The 12,229-nt window shown below is 36.8% G+C and overlaps 2 protein-coding genes across 4 annotated transcripts; both read right to left on the bottom strand.

Moving 5' to 3' along the window:
* Positions 1–3,316: 3,316 nt before the first annotated feature.
* On the bottom strand, positions 3,317–4,985 carry LOC112180242 (probable E3 ubiquitin-protein ligase RHC1A). Of its 3 annotated transcripts, none has more exons than XR_002928165.2 (3): positions 3,962–4,985; positions 3,711–3,843; positions 3,317–3,435 (listed from the first exon to the last, which is right to left on the bottom strand). XR_002928165.2 is itself a non-coding variant. In XM_024318762.2 (2 exons), the coding sequence occupies exons 1-2, from the start codon at positions 4,926–4,928 to the stop codon at positions 3,767–3,769; spliced, it is 1,044 nt and encodes a 347-aa protein (XP_024174530.1). In that variant the 5' UTR covers positions 4,929–4,985; the 3' UTR covers positions 3,480–3,766. The 3 variants fall into 3 exon arrangements, 1 of the variants encoding a protein (XP_024174530.1); XR_002928164.2 differs by having other exon boundaries at positions 3,346–3,435; positions 3,683–3,843; XM_024318762.2 differs by lacking the exon at positions 3,317–3,435 and having other exon boundaries at positions 3,480–3,843.
* A 2,778-nt stretch (positions 4,986–7,763) lies between these two features.
* LOC112180699 lies at positions 7,764–10,172 on the bottom strand. Its single transcript, XM_040509879.1, has 5 exons — positions 9,792–10,172; positions 9,616–9,702; positions 9,183–9,485; positions 8,925–9,062; positions 7,764–7,866 (listed from the first exon to the last, which is right to left on the bottom strand). The coding sequence occupies exons 1-5, from the start codon at positions 9,930–9,932 to the stop codon at positions 7,810–7,812; spliced, it is 726 nt and encodes a 241-aa protein (XP_040365813.1). The 5' UTR covers positions 9,933–10,172; the 3' UTR covers positions 7,764–7,809.
* Between the last annotated feature and the right edge of the window lie 2,057 nt (positions 10,173–12,229).

A 12,229-nucleotide genomic window follows, 5' to 3' on the forward strand; every position in this document is an offset into this window, starting at 1 on the left:
CAACATCAATGAAGAATGCTTTGTGCATCATAATCACTTATGCCAACAGAAAACCACAATACTCATGACCTTTTAACTTTATATTCTACCCAGATTCATCCTTGTAAGAAAATTAACTCTCGTATCTGTCAATTTTAATAATGTGTAAACAAATTCTGGGAGATTTTCGTTCTTCATGAAATTTTACACAATCATAGATACAATACCATATCATCAATCAATTCATCATGCATATTCAAGCACAATCAAAATTGTTTCGATTCTAAGAAACCATAGAACAATCAAGAAATTGTAAATTTCATCCTGTCACCATCTACTCTAACCTAACGCACGCCGGGAATGCAACTAGTGTTCTTGAGCACAATCAAAAACTCAATTATCATGCTATGAATCGAAATCAATTTCACAGAAAAACCTATTTTTACTTTTTCCTCAATTTGCTGCTAAAAATCACAGCGAAAGCTTGAATTTGATAATTTACCAGATGCAGCAATCGACTTAAGTAACTTACCTTGATTAGGTACATGACCAGTTACTTGACCCGTAAAGCAAAAACCCCTTTTTTTTTTGTGTTTGTGTTTGTTTTGCAAAACCCTAAAATGATTTTGATATTTGTGAGCCTATGTTCTGATACCAATTGTTAAAACCATATACATGCTCACAACATATGCACACAATCATAAAAGGGATCAAGGCTTACCTTCAGCAATCACTGGCATGGATTCCATCTTATGCAGCTGCAAACACGAACACTGAATATGGCCTTCTGTTACTTACCAACTTGCTTCTCAATGGACAGAACAATATGCAAAACGTCGGTAGTAATCAGGGACCAATTCATCTTATTTATATAGGTGACTTAACCCTCAAGAAGCTTCCCATTAAAGCATTACTTATCGGATTAGGTTTCCTAGTTAGATTATTAATGTAACACTTCATTGTAGTCTTTCTTGCAGACCAAGAACTGGATTACTTACCTTAATGAATTGATACACTCTTTCATTAAGTTACAAGTATTGATTTACAGTTTGTATCCATGTTAAACTAGGTTTGACATTTAGATAATCATCAATTACTTTATGATGATATGTGTTAAGTCCATATTTGATCTAACATCAAAGACCCTAATAAATAAACTAACACTTGGCAACGAGAGAGGGGCAAAAAAAAAAAAAAAAAAACACATAAAACTCAAGGATCATGCATGATGCACCTGCCATCACTGACCACGATTTAGGAAGATCGCCGTGATGTATATTGCACTAATACCACAAGTGATGAACTTTTTCCATACACATCGAACAAGATGTTCTTCTCATTTTTCTAATGCTTCATGTACAATATGTAGAAGGTTGATCTTTTATAATTACACTCATTCTAACTTTGTGTCATCGTATCTAGACATTCATTGGAGATGCTTCGTATCATCTAGAACACATTTTGTGCTAGTTGTGCTCCATGGTACCATGGTATTTCTAAATATCTTCTGTTTTGTATTATTTATTTAATCCTTTATTTATATAAATGGATGTGGTTCTATTTGTGTCTTGCTTTATTGAGAAAAATGCAGGTTTCATATAGTCAACACTGTTGAGGGTATATGCTTGTGAAATCTAACGCACCACAGCTTCAGTTAGAGTGTTAACTAAATAGAACTCCTATGGTCAGCCCGAGAGTAAAATTTGTTGATCTATTTTTTCTTTTTTAATATGAATTGATTTCATTAGTAATCAAGCCATATAAACAGGCCAGAGTCTAACAGAACTTACATAAGAAGATCCGGGAACCTAGATAACCTATCTAAGCCAAACTAAACTCATTAAAGTCTAATAAGACGCTCGCATGAAGCAAGCCTAACTAAGCAAGCACAACGTCTCTTCCTAAGGAAAAATCATTCATCTAGTCCTATTTGCCGACACGCAATTGTGGTACAAATAACAACTAGAAACGTCTTAGAAAATCTCATAGAGATTACCCCTACCTAAACAAGACTTGCATCAAATGTCTAATAGCAAACACTAAAATATAGCAGCTAACAACCTCGGCAACAGGTTGGTCTTCTTGCTCTTTGAAATCTGCTGACTCGAATTGAGCCTTGGCCTAATAGCCCAAGCCCAAATCCGAGCTAAATAAAAAGAAGCCCAATCAAGTTGCCTGGCCATCACCGCCACTGCTAGCAACAGATCCTCTGGCGGCTTGCCTTTCCGCCACACCATCATTCCTCTAACAACGAACACCAAAATCATATGAATTTGATTAGGAGCAAGTATCTCCGCTACCTCTCTCTGGCAAGCCTTAATCACATGCACAGAACATTGATTGGAAGAGAACCAATCTCCACCACAAAGTAGATCAAGCAATCGCCTCCGTCGTCAATTCAAGGGCACCCGAGGACGTAAGCCCCGATACCTGCACGCCGACGCGCTCAACTGCAAACCCACCGACATGCTCGATCTGCACCAATTTCCCACCGACACCAAATCAAACCCAGGTACCAAGCACAGACGGCTGAGCCACTGGATCCAAACCTGTAAAAAACAACTTGCCCAGAATCAAGACGCCGCCAACGAAGACCGCGTTCAAACCACCTATTCACCGCACGGCACTTCGACACTCTCCCACCTTCAAACCAGTTGCCGCTGCTTGCCAGAAACAGCTCTAGACACGATCAGCCAACTAGCCGCCGCTTGCACGAAACCCTAGGAGAGCCCTATGCAATTTGTATGTTTTGCCTTAAAATTTGTTGATCTATTGAATTGGAGCAACTAGTTCATCTTCAAGGATTTTTTATTTTTTTTTATTTTTTATTTTTTGAGTAAGTTCATTTTTGAATTTTAGTATATCGGATCTCTCTGTTGGAAATCCAACCATAAAACTACCGAAATTTCAAAAAGAAAAACCATAAATAAAAAATTAAAAAAAGTATGTAAAAAATAATTTCATTGGTCGACGGGGATCCCAGCCTCCGCGGCTCAGCCCCAGCCTCCTCATAAAGTCATAATAAACGAGGACCTAGTATTTAATTTATTTTATTTTATTAATCAGTTACACAGGTCAAGCCCCGCGGCGCCCTAGTCTCTCCGGCTCTCCGCCGGCATCCCATTAGCCGGTCAGTGTTGGCCACAGCAAACTGAAGGTGCCAAATGTCATCGCCTTGGTGGTCAGTGAGAGATGAGAGAACAGAAGAATTCGGATATTAAAAAGTTATGAGACGTCTCCTAACATTCTGTCCCCATGTAACATTTGGAAAGCTAGATTGGCAAAGCAGGGAATGGAAACACAATTGAGCAACGTGAAGATAAATTTTTTTTTTTCCCTTTTTTCCATTGATCATTTATATACAATGCCATTTGAGGGAAGAATTACAATCACAAATCTTTAATGAAAGAAAGTCCATCAAACTAATATTAATTGCTCCAAATCGTTCTCATAAAACTGCATTAAAGATACAATGTGGTTAGCCCAAAGACTGAAGGAAAAATAGAACATAATTAGATCCCAATAGAATAAATGGTAACACCGATTAATGTTAAACCATTCGTTTTAATCATATGCTCTTTGACGTACGTAGTTCCACATATATCAAAGATTGTACCCTTTAATGAAAGAAAAAAAGAATTTGCATGTAGAACTCTAATAAGAAGAAGTACAATCTCTTTCCATTATGTTATAGAGATCATACCTGCAGTTGAACTTTAATGCATCTTTACCTGCCTATGGAGCAACCTTGTATAAAACAAAGCCAATATACATATGTACATATTGCTTAATTTACATCACCCCTTATTAATTGAGCTATAGAAGTAATAGAACGATCCAAGATCGAGGACCACCGGGTTCTATCTGCAAAACATGATCAATACCTTAATTAGTCAAGTAGGTAGGTTTAATTATAAGATAGAATAATACAATACAATTTGATCAAACAAGCAATAAACTAATATTTAAAGTTGATTATTACCTTGACGCCTTGCTTGGTTATCAAGGTGAGTTTGTCTCCAATAATGAACTAATGCACGAAATGGCCAGAAGGAAAGAAACTGATTCCACCACCAATGTCGTGACGTCACCTCTTCTTCCTCCTCTGCGTAATAATTTTCATTACGATCTCCAAACTGATCGATCCCATTATTTAGTTCATATCGGTGTCGTGACGTCACCTCTTCTTCCTCCTCTGCGTAATAATTTTCATTACGATCTCCAAACTGATCGATCCCATTATTTAGTTCATATCGGCAAACTGGACAAGTATTGTGTAAGCTCAGCCAAGGGACTATGCAACCAGAATGATACACATGCTTGCATGGCATTTCTCTTACTTCTCCACCAACCACAAACCCTTCCTTGCAAACCGGGCAACCGGGTTCCTTCACCAACCCCTCTTCCGTGACTTTCACCGTAGGCAATCCTTCGATTGCCCAACTGGGCGCCGGTGATGGCCCCCGACGCTCATTCGGAACCTCGTTTATTGTTCCCACGAAAGTAGCAGCGTTATTAGTATGATCCTCGTCGATGGTGGCATTTTGTGGTACGGGAACTACAAGTCTTGGCGGTCTCTCGAACTGGAGGGTGATCCAAGACCGTGGATGATCAACTGGCTCATTGTCGGTTTCGATTTGCCATCGAAGTCGTCCATGGTGCCTCAGAGGGGAAGGATCGAGGACGAGAGCTAGGTTTTGAAGTAAGCGGGCAGCCGGGGAAGGTTCTACGGATTGAAGGTAGTTATTGATAGAGGCAGCAGGCCTCAATACATCGAGCTCATGATTCAGCTCATTGGAGCAACAGTGACATTGAAATCCATATGGGTTGGAAGAGGCAATTCTTACAGTATGTTGGCAATGGCGGCACCAGAAGAAACGAAAGGTTCTCATTCTTCTTATTCCATTGACCATAACTCGAGGACGAGGACGAACCAATGACGACGACATTGATAAAACTGATGCCAATAAATATTGGCTAGGGTTTGATGATTTGATTTGTCTTTGGACCTTTTTTAGGAAGACAACAAGTAGGACTCGTGTTTATATACATAAGTTTGATGAAGAGATCGAAAAGGAGAAAAGGATGGCTTTGGGTTGTACAGTTGGAGATTCCTTTTCGCAAAACAGTAGTTTTGGTTTTCTTCTTTCTTTATGATTTCCTCTTCTACTTTATCTTAACAAAAAAGCAAAGGATGATTGAAGCTTGATGCAAAGTTAAAATTAATGAGGTATGGTGCGTCTTTAACTAGCGACTAAACTTTGTATTAATTAAGCAAGATAGTCTTTTTGGTTGGATAGTAATTAAAAGACTAAGATGACCTTATATAAACTAATAGGCCTGGGCTCGGGTCGGGCCGTGCTTGAAAATTAGTAAGATCGAGACCAGCCTGAGACTGTCGGTTCAGGCCTGTTCGAGCTTTTTCCAGAATGAAAACCGACAAAAACCGAACTCAGACTTTTCGGTTCGGTCTTTCGGGCTTTACGGGCCAGAAGAAAATATAGATCGGGTCCACTGTGTGCTAGAGCCTACAGCAGTGTATGGATATCAAGACATATGGCCGACATATTTGATTCTACCTAAATATTCTTTATTTCCTTCTTCCAAAAAATCAAATAATACACCTTTCACTTTTTGATTCCACTCACCACAAACCCATGTGAACAACTCAAGAAATATGGCCGACATCATTTGATTATTCTTTCTTTCCTTCTTCTTCATCTTCTACACGGCTACACCTTTCTCTTCCCAGTCTCAAAAGCTCAAAGCCAGTCAAGGCCATGAAAAAATCCCATCTCAGATCCTTATAAAACTACTCATTTTTCATTTCCCACAATTCAATTTCCATTTCTCCACCCAAATAATCCAAAACCCACAACTTTGCTTCTAAAGTTTCCATCTTTTGGTTCTTGCTACTAGAGTTTGGAGACGGAGAGTGGCGGAGGAGATAGTAATGGACGCGAGAGAGAGAGAGGTGCTGAGACGGAGATTTGAGCTGGTAATTTTTTCTTGGTTTCTTGCCTTCTGTGATGTGGCTGAAATAGCCTCACAATTTAACCCTGCAAAATGTAGTTGTCAGTATAGGATAAACAGGGATCGTTCAGTCCGGGGATTGTAGGGTACGTACACTTACACAAAAAGCTCAATTAACAAATAAAAGAATAAAATAGGGGCTTTGGAATTTGGTTCCTAATCTACTTAAAATAAAAACAAAACAAATAAAATTATCTACAATGATCGACTTCCGTAACCTAGACCACTACCACTTGAAAATTACTAAGTGTAAAAACAGAAAATTCATTTCAACATGCTACAAAAACGTGCCCATCTTAAATGCCTAGATAAGAGCCCAAATGAAAAGCCTTAGCGGATCAATCCATTTATCTAATTCGTTCTAATGTGGGCTTGGATCGGAAAAGTCCTTACCAAGCACAATACTACTAATTTTCGAAAACACTTAGTGTAATTCTTTTAACTAGTAGTATTATCTAACCCTCGAATCAACTCACACGTGCAAATTAACCATTAGACATAGAATTTAACACGTAATTTCCAGAATCGTTTAACCATTGAAACATGATTTTTACCACTTTTTAGAACTAATTGCTTCTTGTTTAACTTAGCGCCTTAACAAATAACAATTACTCTTGGAAAATGAAGCAAACACACAAGAACTCTCACCTTTATTCTAGCATGCAAACTTATTAACCTAACTCTGAAAATTACCTAAACACATAAAAGGGCACGAGATTGTAACATGCATCATAAAAGAATTCTCGAAATTAACTCAATAATAAACTGAAAATCTCAAAAATATAAATAAAAATATTCTGAAAATTTCATGTCTCCAATTACACAACTCACAAATCCAAACACACAAAACCGAAACAAAGATTGTAAGTAGAGTCATACTTACAATTTGAAGCTTTCCTTAGCGGCTTGGCAACAAGGTGATGAACTCGTCTCTGCTATGGTGGTGGAGCGTCCTTGACTTAGCGCCTAAGAACTCTTTGGATTGATGGAAAGATGGTGGTCATGATCTTGTAGGTGATGGAGGTTTCACTACTAAAAAAAACTTCAATTGCGACGGCAGTTTGCGACGGCAAATAAGCATTTTGCCGTAGCAAATACTTTTCGCGACGGCAAAATGAGCATTTGCGACGGAAATGTTAGCGTTGCAATAGGTGGCGTCACAAGATCCATTCGCGACGGTAAATTTCCGTTGCAAAAAGTATTTGCGACTGAAAACTATTGCCGTCGCTTCAGTTATTATTTTGCGACGGCGATTTGCTACACAAGCTTCCGTCGCAAAGTCCTCATCAGGGTAGTCCATGTGGAGGTATTTGCGACGGCTATGATGCCGTCGCAATGTATACATTTTCAAAATAACCGCCAAAACCTTACCGCCAAATTTGTTGCTACGGTTAGTTTGCCGTCGCAAATATATTTATATTTTTTTATTAATTTTTTTTAATACGTAGATAAAATTATATATTTTCATACCAATTGCGACGCTGAAATCGCCATCGCAAATGCCAATTTTATTTATTTATTATTATTTAGCCCATTTCCACAAAATTAAACAAATGAATAATAATAATAATAATAATAATAATAATAATAGTTAAGATATTAAATATTTGGATCTATTAAATCAAATAAGAAATTAACATTAATTCATGAATAATATACTTAAACATATCCTTTGACTCATTGTACCATATTCAAATACAAATACTAAAGTGAAAATAATGTCATTTGTAATTATTAAACATTATAATAAGCACTCTTAAAATAAAACAACAATTACAAGTGCATCATTTTACTTTGTCATTTTGTGAGCTTTGCACTTGCTTTCATTTGCTTTGCTCTTTTTGCCATGAGAACCTGTAATATCAACATATAAAAACCAATGTTAGCTTAATGTCCAATAGGCAAGATAGACAACAAATTGCACACTCTTTCATGATGGTTTCTGTACAAACAAAACCAATTAAAAACATTAAGACATTAATGAACCTCAATCAATAGTAACAGATAGTCAAAACAACCAACCCTCATATATTCAAAGATCATCTCAACTCAATATCATCTTTAGCAAGTAGTATAACACAACTAGGGGCTGTTAACAATAATCTATCATAACCAAAACAATGAAAAGTCTTTCATGAAAGGAAAAGAAAAGCAACACCTATTAATATGGCTGAGGTTAGTTACACGGTAGCTAGAATCATAGAAAATATAGCTGTTTCATCATTACCCAAATAGACAACAAAACCATTTGAGATAAATATATCAACAAAGCAACACCTATTAATATGGCTTCAACGAAAATAGTCACATGGAACTAATCAAATCCACAAACCAGACAATGAAGCATAATCCAAAAAGTCCATCTAAATTTTAAAAACCAAACCACAAAACAGTTTCAAAAATACAACTTAGAACATATCTTCCTACATCATTCACATATGGCTTTATAACTTTCCTAGCCTCATCTGAAAATACTTTTTCTTTACTCAAACTGTAAATTTCAAAAAGGCAAAATCAAGCTGACCCAGTAGTAAATCAACTTGAACGAACTAACAATCTTTAAAAAAAAAAATCACAGATCTAATCATACTCAACAACCATACAGCAAAAACAAGTTCATCAATATCCTTCGATGAAAACCACAACAAGCTACAGAGCTCAAAGTTACAAACAAATACATAATCAAACATTTGCAACACAAACATAACCAATTTCCAGGTGAAAGGACATAAAAAATCATAAGTATAGACCTCAATAACTAGCCTGAAACAACAACCATTTGCAAGCAAGCGAATTATAACTCATGTTTATGATAATGTCAAGCATCAACTAGAAATACAATATGTAAAAGCAATATAAAACAATTAATATAAGAAGATTGTTGCAATTGCCTAAATTTATAAGAGAATTACCCTTTCAGATCCATTTTGTGAAGGGGATGTTACTAGAGAATTCTGCTCCAACAATGGCTGGTCACTATTTACATTCGGAGTTATTTCATCTCCTATAGACTCCCTCAAAATTTCATGCCCGCTAGTTGCATCAGCAACCTAAGAAATATATAATACATATATACACACATAATAAATTTAAGTTAGTGCAAGTAGTAATACAATTGACAAAAGTCTAATTTATAAACCATATATCTGCATATTAAGTTTGTACTCAACCTGTCTAGGAGACTCTGTGCTACTGTCCTTATTCTGCAGAAAATCAATTCGAGCATGTAGTTGCTGAAGCTGCAGTTGAAACTCTTGACGCACTTGTTCAGTGATTTTTTGTACGAGATCATCTGTGCTTTGAGATATCTTTGATTCCTTTGGATATACTAGATTACGAGGCACACCAGCTCCAAAAGTATGACAATACCCATGACCATCATCTCCCATCAAAGAGTGGAAAATTCGATCTTTAACACTAGTCAAGTTCTGATCCTCCTCCGACTCCTTTCTAAGTTTCTCCTCATATGATTTCTGCATTACGTACATTTAATTAACAGTAACTGAACAAACAAACTAAAATTAATAATAATCACAAATGAATCTGATATACACATATATAGGTGTGTGTGTGTGTGTGTAAGCATCAAAAACTGTGGTTTACAATGAACTCTTGCACAAGGTGATCATTTAAGTCACGTGTTCTCTTCCAGACACTAAACTTATCAACTGGTTCTCCAGCTTTTTCCATCTGTTGAATAAAATTTTGGTCATGTTTCAATTATAGAAAGCAATTTATGGGATTAAAGAAACATTGATCCAAACATCTGAAATTAGTACCTCATATCGCACTTGGGCAAAATGCTTTCTACCGGTCTTGTGACATGGGCCACGCAGCTCTCGGTTTATTGAATTTCTTTCTGCTATCACCTGCAACATTTTCAAATTCAAGGTGTTAAAATAACTTGTGAAGCTCCCCATACATATGTACTTAGTTGTGTATTTTACCTTTGCATCCTCACTACTCCAATATGCAACAAGCTCAGACCATTGCTCTGCAACAATATGCGGAGGATTTTTAGAACTAAGTTCAGGATCATCCTTATTGGGCACATAGTGAAACGATTTTGTTTTGCTCTTATGGTCCTTCCAAAGCAAATTACAATTTTCCAAGCAAACTGATTTATAACCTTCAGGGACTTCCACCAAGGTTTTCAACAATTAAGATAACATTAGTGCCATACAAGAAATTCACACATGTAACAAATAGTAGTATTGATTTTCATGTACCTTAACCTCTTCCCAAATTTCTTCCTTCACATCATTACCGACTTTCTTCCAGTCAAGAATATTTAGTGGAACTCTATGGCCATTTCGTACTATCTGACCCAATTGTGACTTAAGCTGACCTGCCCTTTCTCCCACCGGCTGGAAATTGATTCCATTAAATTGAACATGTACTTTGACACCTATATTCCATTCTGGAATGCCTTTGCTCTGTCCTCCTGTGACTTTACTTGTTGGCGTATTGACTTGCTCTTCCATTATTCAGATATGACATTAACATATATAATATTATGAGGAGGCAGCACAATAATTTTTTCCTTAATTTAATAAGTATAAATGGGTATACCTGCTGGTGCTGGAGGAGGTGGCTGTGCTGATTCGTTTGCGCTACGACCTGTGCTTCCAAAACATGATGAAGTTTCTTCCAAGAGTTGAGACATGGTACGAGGTCGGCCTCCTTGTCTTGTTCTCTTCATCTTAATGACCTGTACTTAGACATGAAACAAACCATAAACATAAATATGAACATAAAGTAGCTCCTATCATTCTGATAATGCACAAAAAATGCATAAACAGACCATGTTAATATTAATTAGTGGATATTATATTACACCAAAAGTGACATTGTTTTCCATTCAAATACACAAAAGCAAAGAAAACATAAATGATCTCATTCGATCATTCTGAATCATTCAAAGCTACTAATTTTCATCAACTTCCAGCAACATATATGGGTCAGCTTCAGGGCAACCATCAGCATCAGATAACTCTATTGCAGGGGATATGACAACAGTTAACCAATCTTTCTCCAATGGATCAGGAACATAATAAACTTGATGTGCTTGGGATGCCAAAATGAAAGGTTCATTACCCACTCGATCATGTTTGTACAACAGATGCTTAAAGTTGACCAAAGTGTACTCAAAACAGTCATGTTTTGTCCCTAATGCAGTGTCAATCCAATCACACTTAAACAAGTCAAATTTTAAATCTTCTGAGTAACTGATTTTGACAATATCAATCAATTGTCCATAGTAAGGCAAAGGATCAACACGAGGATGCTTGTCCATTCCGACTAGCAACACTCATGGTACCTGCCTTCAAAGTTACACCACTATTCTGTGTTTCCTTTTGATCATCAAGTTTTTTAACATGAAAGTTGTATCCGTTCACTTTATATGAATTAAACTTCACTGCTTGATCACTAGGTCCTTTTGCTAATACACTGATTTCTAAAGGCACAGCTGCAGTACTTGTGTTTTCCAAGTTTTTGACCTGTTTCACCACCAAAACTAATTAATAAGTGAAAATACTAATGCAAGTCTGAACTCATAAGTATTTAAGAACACTTTCAACATACATGATCGAAAAGCCATGTATGGAAGCTGTCAAAATGGATACGTTGAATTTGATGATCATCAGCACGAGGGTTCTGGCTTCTAAGGACAGCAATATGTTTTCTATTTAAGTCAGAAACTAGCAAGTTAGAATCAGATGTAAGGATAAGGAAACAATGTCTGTAAGCAAAGGGATATAATGTAATTATAATTTGTTGTCAAGTTAGTAGGACCACATACCTTAAGTAAGGTGTGACAACATCCGTATGGAACAAGATCCATCTATGAGCCTGTACCCATTCAATGTTGGTAAGCTTGAATTTAATCCCATGTTTCTCCCCATCACCATCCTTGTTCCTCTTTGGTCGATTTGACTTGGTTTCCACATCATTTAGATAAAGAGAACAGAAATGCATACACTCTGCCATCAAGTAACCTTCGGCAATTGAAGCTTCTGGATGAGCTCGGTTACGCACATATTCTTTCAAGGTAAAGAGATACCTTTCAATTGGGTACATCCATCGAAACTGAACAGCACCACCAATAAGTGCTTCCTCCACCAAATGGATAGGTAAATGCTCCATTACATCAAAGAACGAGGGTGGAAATATTTTTTCCAGCTTACAAATTGTTAACACAATTCCCTCTTGTGCT

The sequence above is a fragment of the Rosa chinensis genome, chromosome 7 (genome assembly GCF_002994745.2).
Source record: "Rosa chinensis cultivar Old Blush chromosome 7, RchiOBHm-V2, whole genome shotgun sequence".
NCBI classification, from domain to species: domain Eukaryota; kingdom Viridiplantae; phylum Streptophyta; class Magnoliopsida; order Rosales; family Rosaceae; genus Rosa; species Rosa chinensis.

What these genes read in the sequence shown, in the direction of transcription:
- LOC112180242 (XM_024318762.2), bottom strand. Translation starts at nt 4,928, where the DNA reads ATGTCGTCGTCATTGGTTCGTCCTCGTCCTCGAGTTATGGTCAATGGA. An exon ending in TAACCAAGCAAGGCGTCAAG is followed by an intron (nt 3,844 to 3,961) that starts GTAATAATCAAC and finishes CATGTTTTGCAG; the next exon opens with ATAGAACCCGGTGGTCCTCG.
- LOC112180699 (XM_040509879.1), bottom strand. Translation starts at nt 9,932, where the DNA reads ATGGGGAGCTTCACAAGTTATTTTAACACCTTGAATTTGAAAATGTTG. An exon ending in GCACAGAGTCTCCTAGACAG is followed by an intron (nt 9,063 to 9,182) that starts GTTGAGTACAAA and finishes TATATTTCTTAG; the next exon opens with GTTGCTGATGCAACTAGCGG. An exon ending in CACAAAATGGATCTGAAAGG is followed by an intron (nt 7,867 to 8,924) that starts GTAATTCTCTTA and finishes TTGATATTACAG; the next exon opens with GTTCTCATGGCAAAAAGAGC.